General features: G+C 49.0%; 1 protein-coding gene across 1 annotated transcript in view; it reads left to right on the forward strand.

Moving 5' to 3' along the window:
- The window catches only part of LOC125944996 (serine/arginine repetitive matrix protein 2-like), a 91,979-nt gene that overhangs the window by 8,607 nt on the left and 57,638 nt on the right, over window positions 1-25,734 (forward strand). The window contains exon 2 of the mRNA XM_049666508.1: window positions 4,513-4,880. Within this exon, the coding sequence (XP_049522465.1) occupies window positions 4,513-4,880 (368 nt within the window). The remainder of the gene's footprint in view (window positions 1-4,512; window positions 4,881-25,734) is intronic.

Below are 25,734 nucleotides of genomic sequence, written 5' to 3' on the forward strand. Positions count from 1 at the left end.
AGGCATGTTTGGCGAATTCAATGGCGGGAACGGAACGGCTCTCCGCAAGGTCATCGCAAAGACGGACAACACTTTCCGCCTCGTTCGCAGAATCTCAAACAGACACCGAGACATGAAGGATGCCAGTCTCCTCAATCTGATCAATGCCTTCGTATTCTGCCACTTCACAGACACGATTTCTATGCACAAGTGGCTCAGAGCGGAGCGAGACCAGCTCAACGCTCTCATCCGCAAAGTAGTCAAAAGGGCTCTCGGGCTACCCATTAGGACCTATACCGAAGATATCCTCAAGCTGGGGGTACACAACACCACCGAGGAGATTGCCGAAGCCCAAAAATGCGCGCAACTCGCTCGCCTGACCACCACAGCGGCAGGTAAACGCATCCTCGAAGAGCTGCGTTATCCTCCTGCGGGATCCGCGAGGGTCAGTACGCCGATACCTACGTGCATTCGAGACAAGCTCGAAGTTCGAAGACTCCGTGCCCCGAAACCTCCATCCCGTCCACAACCAGGGCAGACGCCAGGCGAGAGCAGTAGCGATCCTCAAACAGGCCAAGCAACAATGAATCAGAGCAAGCTTCGTCGACGCCGCGGAGTACAGCGATGGGAAGACCTTTGCCGTCGTCGTGGTCGACTCCAGCGGCAAGATTTCCAATAGCGCTTCGATTCGCACAACAGACCCCGAAGTCGCCGAGAAAGCCGCCATCGCCCTCGCCCTGCTAGATGGTCGTGGGTGCGAGATCTATAGCGATTCTAAAACGGCAGTTAGGGCTTTCCAGAAGGGTCGTTTCGTCGAGCAAGCTGTTCGTCTTATTAGCATCTCCAGTCCGGATGCTCTCACGCATCATTGGATTCACTGGTTTCCCGCTCACGTGGGGTCGGTCGAGGGCGCTCCCCCGAACCTTAATGAGCCTGCTCACGAGGCTGCGCGCGACCTCACAGACCGCGCTTCCTCTAAGGAGCGCCGACTACCCTCCCCCTACGGCAACAGGGATGCTCCCACTACTGACAACGAGGTTCAAGTTGAATCACCCCAAGTTGAATAGGGCGCAAGCCGTTTCTCTTAGACTTTTGCAGACCAGCACATATCCGTGTCTGGCCGTTCTACATGAAGTTTACCCCGATGTATATCGCGACGACGCCTGCCCGTCCTGGGGGCAGACCTCCACTCTAGCACACATGCTTGGGTCGAGATACCCCAAGTTCAGTAAGGCGGAGTGGGAGTTGCTTCTGCGTAGCCCCGCTATAGACAAGCAAATCCTGGTTGTCTGGCGTGCCCGTGACCGGACCGGTGGGCTAGACCTGCCGGTCCCGACGTGGGACTAGCTGGGTGCGCGACGAGTTCGCGTCTTCGGCGGAAATCCAATAAAGTTATTTCACTCCCTCACTTCATCACGTTACCTTAAATACTGGGAGTGCGGGAAGACGGCGCGCGTCACGCCCCCGTCCTTCTCGGCTCACCTTCGCACGCTTTCCCTCGCATCCAGAGCATATGGCGCGCGGGGCGCGATCTTATCGCACTTGGACTGTATGTGGAACATCACAGCGACCGAAAAAATTTGCGTAAGTGCCCATATATTTGCTATCGCAAAAAATACAAGCACTATCCTTTGAAACACAAGGGAGGGGGTTTATTATGCAGACGGTGAAGGAGCCTTTTCACCAATTTTTCCCGCCACCAATGTTCAAGTGGCGGTCGTTGGAGTGTTGCGGAGCGCAGCGTAGCAGCACCCCAAATAAAAAATCACAGCATATCCACGGGGTGAATGATGATGAGTGGGCGAAGCTCCGGAGGGAATCATCGGATCTCCCGCTTAAGGGGACGCTAGCACAAACGCGTTAGAGACGTGCAGTACTCTCTAGTAAGGGGGAGCGGCCACAGCGTCTTACGCAGCCATTTACACATGCCGGAACGTGCACCGCGTTTGCCGACGCCATCACATGACTGCTGAGAGAGTATACCCCCCGTATTCATAAACGCTCCTTGACTTGAACTTGACTTGCCACCGCCTTGGGCAGCGCGTTCGAAACGCGTTGAAGGTAAGGCGGAGAGGCCACAGCGTCTTACACCAGCTTCTTACACGGGCCGTAACGCGCTAGCACAAACGCGTTAGAAACGCGCTAGAAACGCGGCCTTTCGTTAATGTTGGGTATTTATTGCCATCGTGGTGCTTGTGTCTATGTGTGCTTCGTGGCGTAGTGGGCTAACGCCGCGCGCTCGGAAGCGAGGGGTCCCTGGTTCGATTTCGCGCTACGGACACAACTTCGGAATTTTTTTCTCATTTTTCTCAGTCTGGTTACACACTACTACTACGACGAGGGACGAACGGGTGCCGCCTTAAGGATAAAAATTACTCCATCTCCCGCTAAAGGGAACCATGTGTGGATGCGCATTTAAAAAATAAGCAGGTAGAATGCTCCCTCCCTGTGGATATTATATTTGGATCATCAAAACAGATGGTTTATTTAGCTTGAGCCACGGTACCTTGTCACCACCAGATGGTTTGCGCGCGCGGCAGCGGCCCAAAGAGAGCGCTCATTGATTCCCGGCGCTGCCCGGCACAGATTCACTTCGAGATGCTCGGAGCAAAATGAGGCACGATCTCGCGCATGAATCGTGTCGTCAGGGTTTGCCGCCCTCAACCCTTCCTCCCCCGCTGAGGACGTTCACCAGGCTCCGGTCACCCACCATCTGTGCTTCTTCTGGTTTGCCCCATGTCCTGTGCAGTGGAAGAAAAAAGAGGGGGAGACTGCCCGGATGGTGGAGGGTATAAGAAAGCCAGCCAGCAGCCACGTGCAGAACACTTTTGCTTTACCCTAGCGTGCACGTGCATGCACGCTAAACTTTTCTTGTATCTCTTCTTTGTAGCACACCGCTCACCCGTAACCATGTATTAAACTTCTGTTACTTGTTTTTATGTCGCCTCGTCTTCCCCGCCGTACCCTCTCCGATGGTAAACCGGGTTCGAGCTCCAAGCAGACGCTGTTGAATATACCCCCAAACCCAGGCCCGTAACAGCACTCGGCAGCCGGTACGCAGAATAACCACAGTGAGCTTCGCTGCCCTTCTTATTCTTGCAGACTCCTCGGTTACTGCTTTCCCGTGGCTGTACAGAGCTAGAGCCGATTTCTCGGAACTTAGGTTCAACCATTTTACAGTTTCGGCTGTCTTTAATCGGTTCCGCGCATTCGCTTACCGGTCCCATTGAGGTGCATCCGTTAGGCGGCATGAAGCATAAGGTCGGTTGCCTGCGAATTAGGCATGCGCTTTATGCTGATGATATCACTATCTGGGCCACGAGTGGCTCAGATGGTGAAATACAGGACGCACTACAAGCCGCAGCGGATGGTATGGTATGGTAAAACTTTATTATTGTCCCTCGGAACGCGCGTCAGCACGTAGCGGGCCGCTCCCACGTCGGCACAGAAAGGCCGAGCCTCTCTGCTGCGTCGCGGGCCCGATGGATGTCCGATACGGGCTGACGCGCGTTCCGAGGGACAATAATAAAGTTTTACCATACCATACCATCCGCTGCTGCTTGTAGTGCGTCCTGTATTTCACCATCTGAGCCACTCGTGGCCCAGATAGTGATATCATCAGCATAAAGCGCATGCCTAATTCGCAGGCAACCGACCTTATGCTTCATGCCGCCTAACGGATGCACCTCAATGGGACCGGTAAGCGAAGGCGCGGAACCGATTAAAGACAGCCGAAACTGTAAAATGGTTGAACCTAAGTTCCGAGAAATCGGCTCTAGCTCTGTACAGCCACGGGAAAGCAGTAACCGAGGAGTCTGCAGCGGATGTCACCCAGAAATATGCACGAGCAGGTGGACTTACATGCGCAGCTCAAAAGTCAGAACTGCTTATAGAAAAAAAAACTCCAAAGGAAACAGCACCTACCGCCTGACATCACGGTGACTATCGAGGGTGAACCTGTAAATACGGTTAACAAATTGCGGTTACTAGGACTCCACGTTCAAGCCAATGCGAAAGCGACATATACCCTGCCGCTATACTAAAGAAACAGATTAATCAGGTCGTGCACATGATCCGGTGGGTCACGAACCGCCGCCACGGACTAAAATAATCCGACGTCGTGTGCATCATACACGCTTTAATCGTAAGCCGCATCACCTATCACGCACCTTACCACCGACTCAACCAAAAAAATGTCACAGTTTCGCCCTAAGGGCGAATCAATGAATGCGATAGCAACACAGCAATGTCATACGAAGTAAGGTGAGCGGCTTTGGTAGCAATATGAATTGTAGTAAACATGAGCTGATTAAGTAAGCAGGTGTGCTGCGGCGTAAGTAGACCGACATGGGGAAAGAAGACGACGACGTTTCAACGCAAGCCTGGTTTCCTTGGGTTCCTTGGAAATTGCTCGACAGCAACGAAAATCTCGCCCTTATCCGGATACGAAGCTTCTCGGAAGCCTATGGGGATCTGCGAACTCTGGTGAGGACTCTCCTTTGCCTTGTCCTACTGATCATGCTGGTCTAATAGGCTCAAAACACGCACGGCTGGCGCTTAGGCCTAGCGCGGCCGTGCCGCCGCGCTCGCCCGACGAAGAAGTGTTTGTGCCAGATCTGAGCTTCTCATCTACACCTTCCACTGGACTGCTGCGCGTGACAACATCTGTGCCAACTATGCAGCAGCAGTGTGCAACCGATAGTTCGAAGACACAAGATGCAACACAGAAGGACAGTCCACTTCGTGATGTGAATGTGAACCTATCCGCAATCGTGCCGACGGACACTGGTGACCCTATGGACGTGCAGCCCTCTGGCGGTTCAACGAATGCAGCCAAGCGAGGTCCCCCAGTCAACGTGCTTCAACAAGACGCCATCGTATCGGAGCAACCGGCAAAAAAGGTAAGGGCCACCCCAGACAATTCCTCCACGCCCTCCCCTACGCACGCTCCCTCTCAGTCTTACCCTACGCCTTCCCCTTCTGAATCCTATCGAGTTCATATACGTCCCCTTTCATGCTACGACATAACTTCTGTAGCCACAAAATATGTCCAAAGGGTCATCGACCAATCTCTTGAAACCACTGGATACAAAGGGTTCGCAGTATATAAATCTACTAACTCGATCACTGTGCACTTGGCATCTCTCAGTGATGTGCAGAAAATGTGCACTTTAACATCTATTCCACTGTCAGGCGATCAGCACCTACCTGTGCAGTGCTACTTTGCATCGGGCCCTAATATACAGAGGTGTGTTGTTTATGGCATTGACCCGGAAGACACCCCTGAGATAATATGTCGTGAATTGACGTCCACGACACACAGGGTGCTCGCAGCTAGATTCATGGGCAAAAGCCGTACTTGCTTAGTGATGGTACAGGGCCCCCAATGTATTCCAGAACGGTTTCACTACTATGGTTGTATATTGCGACCTAAACCATACCTCCCTCGGGCAATATTCTGCTACCGCTGCTTTCAACGTGGACACATGCAGGCATTTTGCCCACAGCGTACTATTGACCCCGAAAAGCTCACACCAGAAGGCCAACCACGATATCGATGTGGCTTATGTAAATCTGATGAGCACGATATGACAAGCACAAGTTGTCCGACTAAACAGAAGGCCACAGCACGGATACGAAAGGCTATACCAAAAACGAGTATAGTAACAACTCACAATCGTTATGAGGTTCTTGCAGAAGAGCCAGAGATGCTCATGGCAGAAGAAGCAGAAGCCCCAGAAACACAACTGTATCCTTCTGCTCTTAAACGTGGCAAGCAGTCGCAGACAAAGAAACAGAAATTACCGGAACCTCTGCATCAGTCGGATGATGACCGTGATGACATTGACGCTCGGATAGACGCACTGGCCAGAGAGATTGAGCGACTCGCAAACACAAGGAATTGGTAATTCTGCGGCGTCAGAAAACAGGACCAACACGTAACGCATCAACCAGCGCGAGTGCCACTGTTACGCCTGGATCCCGTCCGGCACAATAGGTCAACCAAGCTGTTTGGACGGCATCAACCAGTGCACATGCCACTGTCAAGCCTGGATCCCGTCCGGCACAACAGGTCAACCAAGCTGTTTCGACAGCAGTTTTAGATCAACTTGCTCAACTAACGTTGCTCATTCAGGATTGTCTGCATCATGGCTAATTCTCTGCAACAGCTGTCACAGGATGGAATTCTACAGTGGAATTGTCGGGGCCTAAGCTCCAAATTAGGAGAAATTAAAACCAAGCTTCAATATAATAAGCTACATGTATGGGCACTGCTTATTCAAGAGCATAATAAGCTTTGCTCCCTGTCCAATTTTAATGGGTATCATAACCCATCTATTAGAGATAGATGTGCTACTACAATGGCTTCAGCTCCCGGAAAAGCTGCAGTGTATGTATCATCGCATATTGCTCACACAGTGATTGATCTGGAGCCATGGTGCAGTGTTAATCAAGAAGTTGTCGGGGTCCTGGCACGACCAGTGAAGACTCCTGTCATTCTAGTGTCATTCTACGCCAGACCACAGCGCACACGTTTGAACTTGGGGTGGATAGCCCATCTACGGTCTACGTACCCGGGAATTCCTATTCTCGTGGGTGGAGACTTTAATGCTCCACATACAGAATGGGGGTACAAGTAGAACTCCCGAAGAGGATGTCAAGTTAAAAACGTCATGAGCGATGCCACTTTTACACTGTTGAACCGTCACGCTGTGGCTACCTGTGCTGTACCCGCAGTATCTAGAACACACGCTCCAGACCTCACGTGGTGGTTGGGCCCTGGAATGCCGCAGTGGCGGGTGGAACCAGATACCTGGGGCAGTGATCATATGCCAATAATGATTGGTTTGCGTAGAACGTGCATAAAGAAGATTCGACGACGAGTAACAGTCACGCATTGGGATAAGTTTCGGGAATCATCGATTGATAAAGTACCCTCAGAGCCCTCGGAAATTCTTCCTGCTTTGCAAGAACTGCTCCGGAGTAACACCACTATAACCACAGTTGACGAGGAACAACCTCAACCGGACCTCGCTCTTTTGCAACTTTGGGCAAAGCGACGTCAGGCAGAAGTGTATGCGTCGAGGAATCCCGATGTACCAGGTAGCCGTGCACGTGCTAACCATATAGCGGCGAAGGCGCGTCGTCACGAAAAGCAACTTTCTCGACGACGATGGTATGAGTGGTGGGAGAATCTTGGATCGGGCATTGGAAACGGAGCACTTTGGCGTACGTTTCGGTCAATGGAACGCGGTCATAAGCAACCTGACCCTGCAGCGAGCGTTAGGTTAGCGATGCAAAGTTCGCCACATGAATTTGCAGAACACGCTGCTAGAGCGTTTTTCCCGAAGTACGATCACGCGTCAGCTATAAACTGCCCCGAAATCGATGAGTCTGATGAATCCGAAATATCCAGCCCTTTCAGCATGGCCGAACTAATAGCGGCGATTGAAACTTCGAAGAAACGAACAACACCTGGACCCGATGGTATTCCTTATGAGGTTTTCAAGAACATGGAAGGAGCAGCTCTCGACGCGCTTCTTCGTGTTATTATTAAGTATGGGAGACTGGAAACGTTCCACCAATTGGAAGCATTCAATTGTTGTCCCGATTCCGAAACCAGGAAAGTCTCCAAATAACCTGCAGTCTTTACGCCCAATTTCACTAACCTCAACTGTCTGCAAGCTCGCTGAAAAGATGCTGGCCACACGTGTTTCCTGGTGGCTTGAACGCCATGACAAATATCATCCTGCTCAAATTGGCTTCCGTTCTTACTTGGGAACTGAAGACGGTCTTTCTATCTTATCAGACGATGTTTTACAGATTTCACCACACAGTCACGCTGTGCGCACGGTAGTAGCAACAGACATAACGAAAGCTTATGACAATATAGACCATGAAATCATTATTGCCAACCTCATCGACCTGTGACTTCCACCGCGGGTCATAAGATTTATCTACTCATTTCTTCATAAACGCACATTTGCGATTAGAGTAGATGGAAGGCAAGAAGGGTATTTCACATCGAACAGAGGAGTCCCACAAGGTTCGGTTTTAGCTCCTCTTCTCTTCAACGTTGCTCTAATGCCTCTAGCCTGGCAACTACACCAGATTCCAGACGTGAAGTTTTTAATCTATGCGGATGACGTCACTTTGTGGTCCGTGCATGAAGATGTATCTCGACAAGCTCAACAGCTTCAAGAAGCCCTTGATGTTCTGCACAACTACGCTCGGAAAGCAGGGTTGGACATTTCGCCCAAAAATCAAGCTATGTTGGGGTGGCCAACAAGAAAGGACGCACAAGAATCACGCAGCAACCCTTTACATTTAAACTCGGCGCAGTGACAATCCCTGAGGCTTCTGAGGTCCGCATACTGGGTCTCGATATTCACCAGTCCGGCAGTGGTGCACACTGGCTCCGTAAAATCCGACAGACTTCGACAAAAACACTTCACCTTATTCGTCGCATTGCAGCAAAAGCAGCTGGAGCTCGTACTGACGTAGCTCGACGGCTGGTACGTGCAGTCTTGCAGCCAAGAATTTTATATCAGGCACAATTTCAAAGGCTAACTTTGGCACAGTTGGCACAGTTAGAGACGATTAATCGCGATGCTATGCGCACAATCACAGCACTACCACGCATCACTCCGATACCAACCTTACAGGAACATGCCCAGCTCAACACAATTGCAGAGCTAATTTTGCAACGTGAAAAAGCACGTGAAATAAAAAAGCAACTTGTTCCGGCTGTCGCTGCGTTGCATGCTCATTTTCAACGCGGCTCTCGGATTGACAATCAGTCCTATCCAATGCCTCCCTGGGAATTCACCAGCATCACAAATAATAAGCCAACGAAGTTACGACGCAGCGATACAACAGGTATTATTGACGACCACAATATCATCGATGCGTCATGCGCTAACACCTGCAAAGTCTATACGGATGCTGCTATTCTCCCAGACGGCGGGAGGACATCATTCCTTAGTACTACGCATAATTTGATCAGCGGCCACCAGCGCTATTTATCTACGGAAGCCAGCGCTCTAGTAATGGAACTTCAAGCCATCCACGACGCTGTGCAAGATGCGACATCTAAGCTGCCTACCATCAAACAACTAGATATCTTCACTGATTCTTTAGCGGCTATTCAGGAACTGAAGAAGGTTGACAAGGCGATGGAAATCTGCGAGACAATACACACTATGACTAGAAAAACAGCTACTTGCGTCAAGGTACACTGGATTCAAGGCCATGCAGCGAACCCTCACAACAGTTGCTGCTGACCAGCAGGCACATTGCCCTCCTAATCCAGACCTTCAGTCTATTCCCCTCCCACCTCAACCCCTTAACTCGCTCCGCGCCCGTAAAAATTTTCTCCGGCAGGACACACGCGCTCTTATCCCGCCGTGTGTCTGCTCCCTCCCCCTTCACCTTACTAGGGCGGAGGAAGTTGTGCTTAGGAGGCTTCGGGCCGGGGTGGCCCTTACACCGGCTGTGATCTCAAGGTGGAACTGGTCGCATTTACCACTGGGTGCTACGTGTCCGTACTGCTCCGTCCCTGTGATGGAAGCAGATGCATACCATCTAATATGGACATGTACTGGTTTACAATCGGAACGCTCGCGTCTCCTACTACAAGCCAGCCTCCGCTACAGTGTGACAACCAGCTATGACCGCTGGATACGCGATAACAAATTCCACAAAACACTGCTTCAATTTATACACAACACAGGCCTCACAGCACACATATAATACACATACATATCAAGAATTATGCCTTAACGGCAAGTCTTTATCGCAATAAAAAAAGTAGACCGACATGAAGAGAGACTCGATGACCACGAGAAGGCGCGTGTGAAACGGTGGTGTTGATGAGAAGCACTTCCCGTGGGCAGCGCGTGCGAAAGGACACACCTGTAGCGCTGCACTGCCGATCCGGGCAGCATTGCATGTGTAGCGTGCGCTGGAAAATGTGGCCCGACTATTACTAACTGAATGAACGAGCGTGGTGCGAGCGCGCACAAACAAACATGAATATATCACACTGAATGACTGCAGACAACGGCTGTCAAAACGCTGGCAGCAAGCGCATACGCCGCAGCGGGCGAAGGTACGTGCGGTCTATCGCTTCAACGGAAACGGAGCGGCGAATGCACAGCGCATACAAAGGTCAGAGCCGTGTGGAGATAAGAGACGGTGCGGGAGAGCGACGAGCGCGGTTGTTGGCAGAGTAGAAGCGCCCCCCCCCCCCCCCCCCGCTCCCTCCGGTGCTGGCTTCCCGCTTCCTTGCTTGCGCGTGGGAGATTGAGAGCGTTCGCTCTCCGTGATAGCGCGCGTCCCCGCACGCTTCCGCTCGGGCATACGGCGCGCGGCGAAGATTTTATCTATGCGGAACCTCACGGCGACGACGACGGCAGAAATCCGGTTGAAGTGTCCATATAATTGCTATCGCAATAAAACAAACGAACCAGCTAGACACCCTCATACGAACAGCGGTGAAAACGGCGACAGGCCTTCCTATCTACACCTCAACAGCCAAACTATTACAGCTTGGTTTGCATAATACCATGGCCGAATTATTCGAAGCCCAGAAAGTCAGTCAGATCGAACGACTGAAACGTACATCGACAGTAAGGCACGTACTCAGACAATTACGTTACCCAACATCAGAGTTTGCCCCACAAGAGCCCCTGTCAATCGCACCAAACATCAAAGAAAACATTACAGTGGCCCCCATACCTCGGAATATGCACCCCGAACACCATAAAGGCAGGCGCGCTGCACGTGCAATGGCACTGCACCGAGCTTACGGCAACGACACCTATACAGACGCCGCGTGCTACCCCGACATTACAGCTAAAGTGGTAGCGGTGGCCGACTTGAGGGGCGAAGCAGTATTATCAGCCACAATACGCACTCACAGCTGCACGGAAGCGGAAGAATGTGCCATAGCCCTCGCCATCAGCGCTCAACCCCCAGATAAGATCATATATATTTAGGGTTGTTCGTTTTCGGGTAAAACCCGATTTTACCCGATTCTTGCACCCCGAACAAGTTTCAGGAGAATCGGGTTAAACCCGATTTCTCCCCGAATAAACCTCCCTGTAGCGATCTGCACAATCGTGAGTTGCTGCTAACTCGTGTTGATGCTCTTCCCCTTCTCTTCTCACCACTACCTAACAAGCTTTACCAAAAGTACACTGAAATTTGTTCTTCTAATGGCCTCTTTGGACCTGACATTAAGAAGCCACCTTCTGTTGTCCCGAATCGATGGCAAAGCTTCTACAAGGCACTTGTGGTAGTCGTAGAAATGTGGAGCTCGTTAACAGAACTTGCTGAAAGCTCGCATGATAGCAGCAAAGCGGAAGCTATTCGAGGGATACTTTCTGAAAAAGAAGTTGTTTATGCGAAGGCAATCTTGATGAGAGATGCACTCGGCCCACTTTTGGAAGCCCAGAAAACGCTTGAAAGTGGGAAGCTTTTGATGCCCAGCTTTGATCACCTGGTAAACGTGAAGCTGCAGCAGATTGTCGGGGAGCTTTCGGCGATGATCGGTAAAAGCGATCAGGCCAAAGCTGTTTTGTCTATGTTACCCAAGCGCAGCGCTCATTTAGTAAAAACATGTTCTGAAGAGTTCTGCACGAAACTCGCCACAAAATGGCGCTGCACTCTTGGACGGAACGTCTCAGAAAAAGAGGAAAACCAGCTAACTTTGTGGAAGTTGGGAGCCGTCCTTGATCCGTTTCAGAAGCGTCTGCTGGGGCAGTCATTTGAGGACTACCGACCTCTGTTCATGTCCGTAACCGACAATGTAGATTCCCTTAATGACGAGTTCAACCAGTATTTGCTGGAAGCGAGCCCCACAAACCCAGCTGTCGAACTAATCGAGTATTGGCATGACTCTACTTCTCGCTACCCAAGGCTTGCAAAAGCTGCACTGACATTGTTGTGCCTAGCTAATGGTAGCTGTGATGTGGAGAGAAATTTCTCCCAGCTGAGATATGTTCAACGACCGGACAGATCTCGAATGGAGACTGACATGTTGCGCATGCAGATGATAATGTATGTCAACAAGGACGTGTAAAAAATCGATGACCAGATTTTCGAGAATAAAATGTATAATTTCTAAGAGTCAATGTTTACTGATTCATTCATTTTCAAACACCACTGATTCATTTTCAAACAAACACAAAATTTCGGGTAGTATACTGTATTTGCTATAATACTCTGGTGTCTGTCCCAATTACCAGCTTGAAACACCAAATTTAACGTGTTATACTTAAAAAGCCCGTGATACGTTTTGATAAGCTCAGTGTAAGTTCTGATAAGTACAACCGTATATTTAACCCGAAAAAACCCGAAGTAAGGAATGGTTTCGCAAAAAAACCGATTTTTCCCCGAATATCAGTTTGAAAAATACCGCCCGATTTTTACCCCCCGAATTTGAAAAAATATAAAACCCGAAAACGAACAACCCTATATATATTCTTACAGATTCCCAGAAAGCATGTCGAAACTACGCACAAGGACGGATTTCACCGATCGCTCATAAATGCTACACAAGAAGCAAAATATTCCACCAGTTCACCTAGTCTGGACACCTGGGCATGCGTCTCTCCCTGGCAATGAGCGCGTCCATGCGACAGCCCGAGGCCTAACCCTTCAGGAGCCGGTGGAAGGCCAGTCCAACTCAGATAAGGTGGAAACGATACCACTTACATACACGCATATACTACAACACCACAGACTATCCCGTAGAACATTCCCTCCATCACACGTGAAGCTAAACCGTGCAGATGCAGCCGCTTGGCGCCAGCTCCACACTAATACGTTCCTCAGCCTTGCTTTCCGCCATACTTTTATTGTGATAGCAATTATATGGACACTTCAACCGGATTCCTGCCGTCGCCGTGAGGTTCCGTATAGATTCCAAGGGCGATAAAATCGTCGCCGCACGCCGTATGTGCGAGCGAAAGCGCGCGGGGGACGCGCGCTACCACGGAGGGCGAACCCCCCCGCGCGCTATCACGGAGAGCGAACGCTCGGCGGAAAGCAAACGTGACCGTCGCGCAAAAGACCGTGGGGGTATGGGAGGGAGGGAGGCGGGGCGGCGCTGTGCTCCGGCACCAAAGGCGTATCTTGCCACTCAATCTCCCACGCGAAAGCAACAGAGCGGGAAGAGGGGGGAGGGGAGCAGCTTCTTCTCTGCCAACAACTTCTCCTTTGCGCTTTGCCCGGGAATGCCGGTCGTCCGCACCGTCTCTTATCTCCACGCGGCTCTGACCTTTCTATGCGCTGTGCATTCGCCGCTCAGTTTCCGTTGAAGCGATAGACCGCGCGAACCTGCGCTTGCTGCCAGCGTTTTGACAGTCGTTGGCTGCGGCCATTCAGTGTGATCTATTCATGTTCGCTTGTGTGCGCTGACACCACAATTGTTAATTCAGTTAGTAAGCCAATGTGTCCAAGTTTATGCAACCAATAAAACTACTATCCCTACCCCGAATAGCTCTCTACTAATTTGCTATCGCAATCGATGCTTCGCCTTTCGGGCGCAACTGCGACTTTTTTTTTTTACCCTAGCCAGTAGCACGAAAAATGTCCTTTATTTGGTGGACACCCAAACCTCTACCATTCTACGTGGGAATGCTCGAAACCACCCGGCCTACCTAGAACACCCAACGCCTCCCCATCCCAGTGGGAAGCCGATCTTTCCAGCACAGCCTTCGACAACCAGCGATACCTGATCGACCGGGCCAGCCGGATAGCAGCAGCAAATGGGGCCCTGGACTGAGGGCTCCACCCTCTGGGACTTCGTTACAAAACACCAAATAAAGTTTTCTACTACTACTACTACTACTACTACTACTACTACTACTACTACTACTACTACTACTACTACTACTACTACTGCGAAACTAAGGATATTCTTGAAGCGTGATTCTCCCCACAAGTATTCTTATTGTGGAGAAGACAGCTTTCAGTAACGTGTTGAGCTCGAAGTGCGTCGCAAGTACGCTGTATACCTGTGGGTACTGCTCAGGAGGTGCCGTTTAACCTCCTCGCCTGACCTCATCGTATTTCCATTCTTAGGGTGCCTCGATGCCCAGCGCCGCCGTCCAGGGTGGAGACAACCCCGCTGGCGCCGCCATATTGAGTCACACTAGCTGAGACACAGCTACGCTTGCGTTCATAAATAGTGTTACTCGCGGCGCACTTCCAAGTGCTTTGCTTTGATGAGGATTTTTTTATCGGTATCGCATCTGCACATGTTTATAACCAATAGCCGTTAACTCGTCGAAGATCCAAGACGTGAATGTATGGCGCCGGGAACATGCCCCAAGTTGCCTAATTCAATTTACATTTAATATGCCGTGTGTATGTTTGAAATACGCACTATTTTTTTGCGCTTCGATCGATGCTTGGTATATAAAGTTTGCGACCCCCTGTGAGTGGAAGTTTTTTTTTTCGCTGTTGTATTTTGGTTTACACGTCACGCCTCCTTTACCGTAGCCAGCCACTCGCGCATGGCGGTTAGTTTCCCTTGCGTTGCGCGTGCTCTTCGCGTTCGTTGCAATTATTTGACGATATCTACGCGCAATTTTGCTTTTTTGCCCACAAAACTGTGTGCTGACAGGATTAAGCTGGTGTGAAAATAACTGCGATGTGAAAAGGTTTAGTTAGTGCTGTAGAGAAACATGTAACATGACTTGTCTGTGTCAATCTTGCGTAGTACACACAAGAAACCAAACGATGCACAAAATACACTTACTTATAATGTCTAGTACAATCAATCATGAAAGAGATATGTACATGAAAAATTATATGTACTGTGTGGCGCCTGAAGGTTATGTTGAAAGACGAGATAAAAAAAAATTCGCAAGGTAGGCTCGACACAAGATTCGGGATAGTGAGAGTTTTTATTGCGATAGCAATTATATGGACACTCAAAAGCAGATTTCTGCCATCGGCGTCGCCGTCGCCGTGAGGTTCCGTATGACGTCATTTGGAGATGAAATCGTCGCCGCGCGCCGAACGCTGTATGTGCGAGTGAAAGGGCGCGAGGGGCGCGTCTTTCACGGGGAGTGAACGCACGGCGGAGAACAAACGCGCGTTCTGCGCCGTGCTCGCTTAAAGGGACACTAAAGAGAAACCGGAAGTTGAGCTTAAATGGTAGATTATCCTTTCACGATCACAGCCATACCATTCTTACTGCAAACAGATGTTTAATGAGCGAGAAAATGGCGAAAAACTGAAGAATAGGTGCTGACGCCCCTTCGAAATTCCCGCACTACGTGTCGTGACGTCGGAGATTACAAACGCAGGCCGGTCGCGATTGGTCGAGAGCGATTTATGGCTGTTAATAAAATGCAGAATGAAATACACCTTAAACGTATATAAACAGCATTTGCCAACTTTTTAAATCGTTTCAAGCGAGGAAGTACAAGTGTAGCACAAAATTAAATAAATAAGAAGGCATGGTGATACATGCGGCCGTGATAGTTTCGTAGTTTCGTTTTTGGTCAATGCATCGTCGCGCGCGCCTGTTCGTTCTACGGTGTTTGGTTGCGTGTGTGTTGCATGGCTCGAAAAACGTTGACTTCGCGGGAAACAGCCAGAAAATGCCTCGTGTGTGTAGTGTTGAGGGCTGTATAAATGGCCCAAGGCGCTTGATCAGGGGCAGCGGCAGTGTTGACTCGATTGTGTCCTTTCATGTGGCGTCGCTCGGAGAGCCCCGGCTCCACGGCGTTCGCAATGGCTCAGTGCTCTGCCGATGATAAAACGGCAAAAGAGCCAGAGAAACCGATGGTGTGCTCTCTGCATTTCTCGCCCTCGCATTATGTGTATAATCTTGCCCTCGGAAAGTATCTTGGCGTGCCTCAGAGGCCAGTCCTTTCTCGAGCAGCTGTTCCCTCAATGCGGCCTTCATCAAACCTCCTACCGGTGCCCCTGCAGCAGCAAACTGGCGGCTTGGTGAGTGCTGAATGTCATTAAATAAAGCCACGAAATAACCATACCGAGTACGTGCACAACTTTCTACGCTTGTTCTGTCGGGAACATCGTCGCCTGGCGGACCGGACGCTTCGCCTCCCGTCGACGAAAACGAAGCTCTGCATTCCGCCGGCGCGGCCGGCGGCTCACCGCCATTGCACGCGGAAACACCTACCGCTCGAACACAGAGGATCATTTCGCGCTCCGTTTCACTGAATATCGCTGAAATGCAGTCCTGCTTTCCTGGCGTGCTCTTCGTTGCAAGGTTCAGCGGCAGCTACGGTATCCATCGCGGCGAACGCAAACGCAGCGACCATGCATGCAGCCATGATGCATCCAGCCCAGCGCCTCGGCCGTTTACGCAAGCGGTGACGTATCATGGCGCATTCTGATTCGCTGAGAGCAATGCAATCTGTGACGACACTGCTTCAGCGCCAAATCTAGGGTGAGAGAAATTGAGGAAGAGATATTTGGTCTTTGTTTACGAATTTCTCCGCTAATAACTCATATTTTTGCACCCAACAAAAACGGCATGCATTCCTGAAGGTCCCTCTTTTATTCCAGCTGAACTTCCTGTTTCTCTTTAGTGTCCCTTTAAGGGCTGCAGAAGTAGGCGTCTCTTTTCTCCTTTACAATCACCATATATGTAGAGCAAACGCGCCTTCTTCCGACGCGCGAGAGGCCGTTGGGGAGGGGGGGGGGGAAGGGAGGCGACGTTTAGCTGCGGCACCAAGTGCCTATTTATATCAGAGGCTCCGGCAACAGTCACCAACGCCGCACGCATTTTGAGCGAACGCGGGCAAAACGCCGATGGCGTCGACAACAGTTCTGCGTGTTGCCGATGCTGCTGCATGTCCAAGTTTATACAGCTGATAAAGCTAATATCATTACTCCGTATAGCTCTCTACAAGTTTGCTATCGCAATTGATGCTTCGCCTTTCAGGTTGAACTGCGACAACTTTTTTTTTAATTTATTCATTACATGGGGGGGGGGGGTTCAAGTGAGTACATCAACCTTATTACACACAATATAAATCGAAAACAAGAATGCAAACAAGAAAACGCAACCGCGGGTAATATCAATCAAGATGTCCAGCCAGGATACATCAGCTACCATCGAATACGTCGCATCAGCCAAACACATCGATGGCGAGTACAGAACATTTTATAAATAACCATTAGAACACTGATAACTACATTGAAAAAATAAACAACACTGCATACATATCGCGTACACAAACCGTAAATGAAACTAAGACAGTCAAATACAGATTAGCAATGTTTTTCACTTCGAAAATATAGTCCATGATGATGTAGGGCTGTTGACTTTAACAGACGGCGCCCATCCTGTCGATTTCCCTCGTACTGGTCCTCTTCAAAGTGTTTCTAAGTACAAGTAAAACAACAAAAGTGATTATTGATATGAAAAGTTGCCTTGTAAATACAGAGAAATCATTACAGGGCTTAAAAATAAACTTTCGCAGAAGTAATGCTGTATTACCTCGCTTCACACGTTTCGAAGAAATGCACAGGCTACAACAGACACCATGCCAGAAAGCGCCGAAACATTTTGGTCCCATGATGCCCCCTAACTCTACTACACCTGGGCATACCGTGCACAGGCATTTAAAGACTGTCACAGTACCCACTAAGATCGGGAATGAGCACGAATGACCATCGGCTTACGAGCACCACGCTACAAATATATTCGTCTAAAAAATCAGCTATATAACGTAACAACCTGAGATCAGCAAGATATTTGCTGAGAATAGAGAAAATCAGAATGCTTCGCTTGCCACGTACACAACAGCCGCTCTCCCCAGAAGAAGCACTGCGTTCTTTAGTCCGTAATAACCAGTAGCGAAAAAAGAAACTGAGGGGAAAAAAGAAACAAGAGACACACGATGTGTGCTTCCCGTGAAAAAGTAAAATAGGTGGTTTACATGACGATTTGTAGCTAATGTAAGGCTATTTCGCGGCGAAGCATTTTCATCAGTTCTGAAAATAAGGGTACTACTCGCATAGACTGCGCCGATCAAAACGGCAAAAGCCTATGCGACGCGCGCTCGCAAACCATAGGCTACTCAGCATCGGTACAGTGCTTAGTTCGTGAGCGAACGTAGATACGTGAGCGAGGGTCAGAGAATACTTTCTTATTTAAATGAAAAACACGATGCGATAGTCTAAACTTTCTTGACACTTACCTCGCAAACAAGTCCAGCAATCTGGGACATCGACTACTGCGGTGAAGCCGACCCTGGGGCGATGCGATCGGTGTAACTCTATGGGCAGCATTTTTTAAAAATTGTTTGCTGAGCAATGGCTGGTTTTTCGCGATTTGCACTTTAGGCACTCAATGCCGACATCGTTCTCAAGCTATATGTCGAGTGTAGTTTAATTTCAACGGCTGGATTTTTTTCCTGGGGCACTTTTGTAGACCCATTTAAAATGCATGGGGTGATTTTTAAAACGTCATTTGCAGCACAGTAAAAACTAATCCGCTAATTGCACTCTAGTGGCACATATTGTAGGTCTCTCTGTATATGTAAGTCCAGTTTGGGTTTATTCCGCTGGCTGGATTTTTTTCCTGGGGCGCTTTTGTTTGGCTTCTATGCGGCAAAGCATCTTTACAGGGGCAAAAGATTCGTCCGCCGTTGAATTGATGGCAAAGTGCTTGTGGACCATGCTAAAAATGGACACGAATGTGCAGCTGTGATGCATATTTGCGCCCTGGCGTATAAGGAAAGATGATGGTGTCAGATTCTGCAAGAAGGAGCGGGCCAAATGGCTTTATGGAGTGCCATCGAAGCACTAAGAACGGCTGCGCGTGCCCCTTTTTCTCAAGTTTCGGCGCATGGTAAAGTGTTTCATTTGGTATTTAGAACGATAAGGTATTTAGAAAGATTTACTATTACGCAAATTTTTGACACAAAAGGACATCGCCAAATAGAGCACTTGTTACTTGTGTTTACTTGTGTTTACTTGACAGTGCAATGTGCCGACAATTCGAGGGCTTGAATATTATCAGTGTAAAAAATTGAAAGGGAAAACTTATGATCTATAGAACGCGTGACGGAACGAAATAAAGAGGAAAAGAGAGTCCCCGTGTCACAGCGAAAATCAGCAGCTTCGTCTCGTTTAATGAACGATGCCATTTTAGTTTTAAATGCATAAGCATTTCTATGCCTACCAAATGAGAAATTTGGCCGTCCGTAACGTAAGACGAATGCAATGGCTCATAACCACGTAAGACAGAGGCTACAAGCGCTCAGCGAAGTGAAGCGAACAGCGCATACATTCATTGAGGTCACCCATACAATACACAGAACGGCACATATTCCAGTAAAGAACAAGTTCAAAACAAACATCCGAACCATGAATAAAACATTGCATGCCCCCCTCAGCAATTGTAGTGGTAGTTTTGCAACAGCTTAGCTGGACATCCAGGTTGATAAGCACCGATAATAGTTGATAAGGGTCGAATCGTGTTCGATAAGGTTGATAACGATCGATAAAGGTTAATAAGGGTTTATGCAAGCCGAATCAAATTTCATAACACTGATAATGAGACCGGGCTGCGTGGCGATTAACAAGCGGCACAATGCTTGTGCATACTTAGGCAACTTCCAGAGGAGTTTCTGCGTGATTTCTTTTTTCAGTTCGGAAGTATAACTAAAATTATGCGTGCCTGTTAAGTGTACGCAAATCTCGCACGTTATACGCGAAGGTAAGGTTGTGAAGGTTTGAGAAAGTGGAGCCGCAACCGCTGAACTACACCGGGTCAATTGTTGTAGGGCCTGCTGTGAGCCACACGATTGCTTAGCTGCGCAAATAGGTAATCACTTGACAATACTTCTCGGAGCCCCGCCTTGTCGGGAATATTTCCTCTCGTAAGATGATTCTTACAATGTCCTCGTAGCGCAACAAAACACTGGTCTGACAGTCCTTCGGACATGACTAACCTGATTCCGGGCTTTTAAATGCTGTCGCACCAAATCGCTTGGAAATACGAAGAAAACATACAATGCGTTTGTTTCTCCACAAAGTAAGTCGTACTGTGAGGAAACAAGCTTCTAGTTTATGGCAGCGGTATTTCCCGTACACAACTTTTTTTTTATTGCGATAGCAATTATATGGACACTCAAAAGCAGATTTCTGCCGTCAGCGTCGCCGTCGCCATCGCCGTGAGGTTCCGTATGACGTCATTTGGAGATAAAATCGTCGCCGCGCGCCGAACGCTGTATGTGCGAGTGAAAGGGCACGTGGGGCGCGTCTTTCACGGGGAGTGAACCCACGGCGGAGAACAAACGCGCGTTCTGCACCGTGCTCGCTTAAGGGCTGCAGAAGTAGGCGTCTCTTTTCTCCTTTACAATCACTATATATGTAGAGTAAACGCGCCTTCTTCAGACGCGCGAGAGGGCGTGGGGGAGGGGGAGGGAAGGGAGGCGACGTTTAGCTGCGGCACCAAGTGCCTATTATTGCGATAGCAATTATATGGACACTCAAAAGCAGATTTCTGCCGTCGGCGTCGCCGTGAGGTTCCGTATGACGTCAATAGAGATGAAATCGTCGCCGCGTGCCGAACGCTGTATGTGCGAGTGAAAGGGCGCGAGAGGCGCGCGCTTTCACGGGGAGTGAACGCACGGCGCAGAACAAACGCGCGTTCTGCGCCGTGCTCGCTTAAGGGTTGCAGAAGTAGGCGTCTCTTTCCTCCTTTACAATCACCATATATGTGGAGCAAACGCGTCTTCTTCCGACGCGCGAGAGGCCGTGGGGGAGGAGGGAGAGGGGGAGGAAAGGGAGGCGACGTTTAGCTGTGGCACCAAGTGCCTATTATTGCGATAGCAATTATATGGACACTCAAAAGCAGATTTCTGCCGTCGGCGTCGCCGTCGCCGTCGCCGTGAGGTTCCGTATGACGTCAATACAGATGAAATCGTCGCCGGTAGGTAAGTGGTTCTTGAGGGAAAGGGAAAGGATTGGCGCTATCTTCTGCAGCCCTTGAGGGAGCACGGCTCAGCGCCAGCCGAACGCTCTATTTGCGAGTGAAAGGGCGCGAGGGACGCGCGCTTTCACGGGGAGTGAACGCACAGCGGAGAACAAACGCGCGTTCTGCGCTGTGCTCCCTTAAGGGCTGCAGAAGTAGCCGTCTCTTTCCTCCTCTACAATCACCATATATGTTTAGCAAACGCGCCTTCTTCCGACGCGCGAAAGGCCGTGGGGGAAGGGGGGGGAGGAGGAGGGAAGGGAGGCGACGTTTAGCTGCGGCACCAAGTGCCTATTTATATCAGAGGCTCCGGCAACAGTCACCAACGCCGCACGCATTTTGAGCGAACGCGGGCAAAACGCCGACGGCGTCGACAACAGTTCTGCGTGTTGCCGGTGCTGCTGCATGTCCAAGTTTATACAGCTGATAAAGCTGCTATCATTACTCCGTATAGTTCTCTTCAAATTTGCTATCGCAATTGTTGTTTCGCCTTTCAGGTGAAACTGCGACAACTTTTTTATATCAGAGGCTCCGGCAACACTCACCAACGCCGCATGCATTTTGAGCTAACGCGGGCAAAACGCCGATGGCGTCGACAACAGTTCTGCGTGTTGCCGGTGCTGCTGCATGTCCAAGTTTATACAGCTGATAAAGCTAATATCATTACTCTGTACAGCTCTCTACAAATTTGCTGTCGCAATTGATGCTTCGCCGTTTAGGTGAAACTGCGACAACTTTTTTTTTTTTTTGTGAAAGCAATTATATGTACACTCCAGGCGCATTTACGCAGACGTCATCCGCGTCGCCTTCGCTGTCGCCGCGATGTTCCGTGTGAAGTCCGAGTGCGATAACATCGCGGCCGGATGCCGTATGTTGCCAGTGCGAGGGGAAGCGTGCCAGATTCATCTGAGAAGCCTGGTGGCTCAATCTCGAAGGTTATGGAAAACGGCTCTGTGTATTGTGTGTATTACACGGACAAACAGGTGCACGCAGGGTAACGTTTAACATCAACTCACCACTCTCGCATTGCAATAAATGCTGAAGAAATTAAACATTCACTGTTAAGATCACCGCGTACTATCGTCAGTCAAAGCAAACAGCAGAGAAAGCTTCGCTTACTCTGCTTCCCACACTGTCTCGGATCCACATAATTTTATTGCGATTGCAAATATATGGACACTCCAGGTATATTTCCGCCGTCGTCGTCGACGTGATGTTTCGTACAATGTCCAAGTGCGATAACATCGTGGCCGCGTGCCGTATGGTGTGGGTAAAGTGAAAGCGTGAGAGCGTGAGGAGAGAATGGTTGCTTAGTCTCGCGTGCGCAAGGAAGGAAGGCGGAGAAAAATCGCTCCGTCTTCCATCGCGCACAAGGCCGCAGAGAAAGTGGGGGACGTTTTACTCCCGTGGCGGCTACGTATGACGCGGCTGATCGCGGCCGCGCGGTCCCAATCTAGAAAGCGATCTGCGCTGGGTACAAAGTCTAGGCGGGCCGATGGCTGGGACCCTATAACGTAAAACTATTCCAATCTGTTTTCCTTCCAATCTCCTGATGTCCAATTTACGTAACCGCCAACGCAAGCATTGGGCGGTGACTCGCAGCGTTGTTTTAGAAGGCTATTGAAACGCTCTCCTATTTTATAGGAGGTCACTGTTGTTTGTTTTCAAAAGGAATAGCATTGCCTAACTTGGCATATAATTCTTACCTGATTGGCTGACCAAGGACGATGAGCACGCAGAACTGTAGGCGGTAAGGTGGGGCCGGGCTAGCGCTGTGAAAGTAGATAACCTGTTGAGGAGGGTGTTGCCGGCGTCTGCATTTGCCCTGCTTCTTCTTACTTAGCTTTCGGTGTCTGCTAGAAAATCACGTCGGCGTGCAACGAAAACGTAACAATGCAGCTAAAACGAATCTTCAGTGAAGAAAATTTGACATAGCGATGTCGTTTACGTGCTGAAAGGACTCGACAACCATATAATGTCGCGCAAAATTTTTAATACAGGCAAATTAATCCATTCTCCGCGGCAGCTCCGACTAGCCAGTGCCAGAGCGATCGGCGGGTGCCCACCTTCTATTCATGTCGAAACGGGGCAGTGTCCGGCTATTAAAAAGAAAATGAAGTTTTGATCGGCGTAATAATGCATCTTTGATGCGTACGCGCCACTTTGACGCAGTGATTTTTCACGGTTTTTGGATGTCAGGTGACAGACAGGCGAACTGGACGCAGCCCGAATACTTTTGACCAATTGCGGATGGCTGATGGTAAAAAGGCATAGAATCGAAAAATAAGATTTTTCTGTTCGGTCTCACATGCATAATTAGTGTGCACACGTCATATAAGAGAGAGTAGCTCTCGCGGTTTTTTAACAGCGGAGCTGTTTAAGCCGAGCGTAGTCCGTAACCTGCGAACAGAAATTGTGGGCCTATCCTGGCGGTAGTGCAGAAAGGGTACAAGCCCAATGACAAATACCTCTGTGAACTGGCGAAGCTGGGTAAGTCTAGCTAAGCATGGTTGGGACTACTTAAGCTTAGTCTATCATCGAAAGACAATTGATAGTCAACCAGCAGCTAATTGATAATCGATAAATGATCAATAAATTCTGGAACATACTGGGGATGACACGGTAGTGCTTAGGCTAGCCCAAAAGCCAGGCCTAGCTATGTGCCCATCAGCTCCGCTTTCTCTGTAGCATTGCGCCTACCGTGCAAGCTACGCTAATATTTTTCCTTTACGTTGCGTGAAGAAAAGTGAAGTTGAGCAATCATGGAGGCCTGATTGCAAAAATAGAATAGAAGCAGTTTGGAATAGCTTTTCGTTAAAGCGCCCCTGATGTTTTCGTGTGCGGTGTATTCTAGGCGCAATTCGCGTTGAAGCTAGAACTAGCACGATGGACAATTCGCTCGCTGTTGCTGCCGCTCTCCCCCACGCCATCGTTTTGACAGCGAGTGTCCGCGCTTATCGAGAGAGATGTGTTCGTGTGTGATTGTGCACGCTTGACAACGTGCAGGTTAATATAGTTAGTAAGCGAATGTTTACAGCAGTTTATGCAGCTGATAAATAGACTAACCTTTGTTTGCACAGCTGTCTAATAAATTTCTGTCGCAATCAGTGATTCACCTGTCGGGCGAAATTGACATTATTGTTAATATTATTGTAGTTAATATTATTATTACTTATTACGCACAATACAGATATAAGTTTCGAATACAGACGCAGTTCTGTCTTATTGCGACTGAGTGCCGATAATTTTTTTCGAGTAAATGGGGCACAGCGTGTCGTTTACAAAAAGCAGCTTGGTGTCTGCCACTGCGGATACGGTGGCATAGACGTGTTGTAAATCCGGTTTTCTATTGGATGGCGCAGATCAGCACGCAGAAAGAGAATTTCAGGTGGTGGGTCGATTCCTTGTTGGAAAAATGGATATATTCTCTCGCGCAAGCCGTAGCTTTAAAATTGAATCGAAAGTACAAGTGCCCAAAAATTGTGGTATTAGCTAGTGTGCGCTCTCTCCCGTCTCTTATTGTTTTCTTCCTGTTTGTTTTGGCCAGCGTCTCAATACATTAACATAACGTCACTGTCTCGTTCGACGGAAACACCTAAACATTTTTGCAGTAGGTAGAGTCATCTGCGTTCGGTGTTCTTGGAAGTAGTCCCCTTCCGAGGTGATCAAAAAGAACAGTGCTACTTCATCTTTGTTTTCCTTTTATTAAACGTGCGACATTTAATGGTAGTGCGCGAAGGCGAGTATTGCAAGCTTTTGCGCTGTAGTCGTTTATTGTTGAAAGTTGCACACGTGGCTCCACTCTCGCGCGGCCGAGACATGGACTGTCAGGGTATGGTCATTTATCGGACAATGCCAGGGCTACTATCTTGTTTTCTCGCGAAAAAAACGTCCCACCCCCCTAGTCGCTCAAATAACAGTTACAACCTTACCACAGACAAGACAAATTAGCTTTGTGCTTTTGAAAGCGGATAGTGAAAGTCTATCAACTCTCTGTCTTTGGATCTTAGCACTTGCTTTCTTTCTAGCCCATGCTGCGCTATAAAAAGTCGGCAGAAACAATTTTTTCTGGTTACAATAAGCATTCTCAATATGAAGTTGTTAAAATTTTCGACAGTATTCGTCTTTTCCCGCAATGCGACGTGTGGCGGCGTTGTGTAGAGCTTCGGGAAAAAACGGTCAAATACGATATTTAGCAGCTGATTGATGCACGCTCGTTCAATGCTAAAAAACGTTTTGATTGGCATGACACCATTTACACACCCTTACGTTGTCATTTTCTTGGCGCATGAAAAATTTGTGCTCTCCAAATCAATGTTTAATGGTGTAACTGCTGCATTTATTTGATTCTTTTATTTAATCTACTAAGCTTGAAAATGCCGCTAGTCAGACATAACAGAGCACAGCGAAAAGGCACAACTGCACGCGGCATTGTCTTATCCTTACAATAAATTCACTAACGAGACAGATCATGAATCCAACTACAAAATGATGTCTCTCAACAAAGGATTGAGGGATAACCACTAAGACACGCTAAGTTCGACAATCTTATTGTTAACAGGTGATTCAAGGGTGACGCAAGGCGACAACTGTTGCATATGACGGCGTGCATACGACTATAGACCATCAATAGAATAACATGACTTCAGTGAACCAAGAACCAATTTGCAGGCCATGCGGTAAAACTTTATTATAGGAACACATTTTCAGCATTGTTCGTACAACTCAACGCTTGAAGCCTGTGTATATTTGCGGCGGTACGTATTATGGTTATTGAC

The sequence above is a fragment of the Dermacentor silvarum genome, chromosome 4 (genome assembly GCF_013339745.2).
Source record: "Dermacentor silvarum isolate Dsil-2018 chromosome 4, BIME_Dsil_1.4, whole genome shotgun sequence".
NCBI lineage: Eukaryota > Metazoa > Arthropoda > Arachnida > Ixodida > Ixodidae > Dermacentor > Dermacentor silvarum.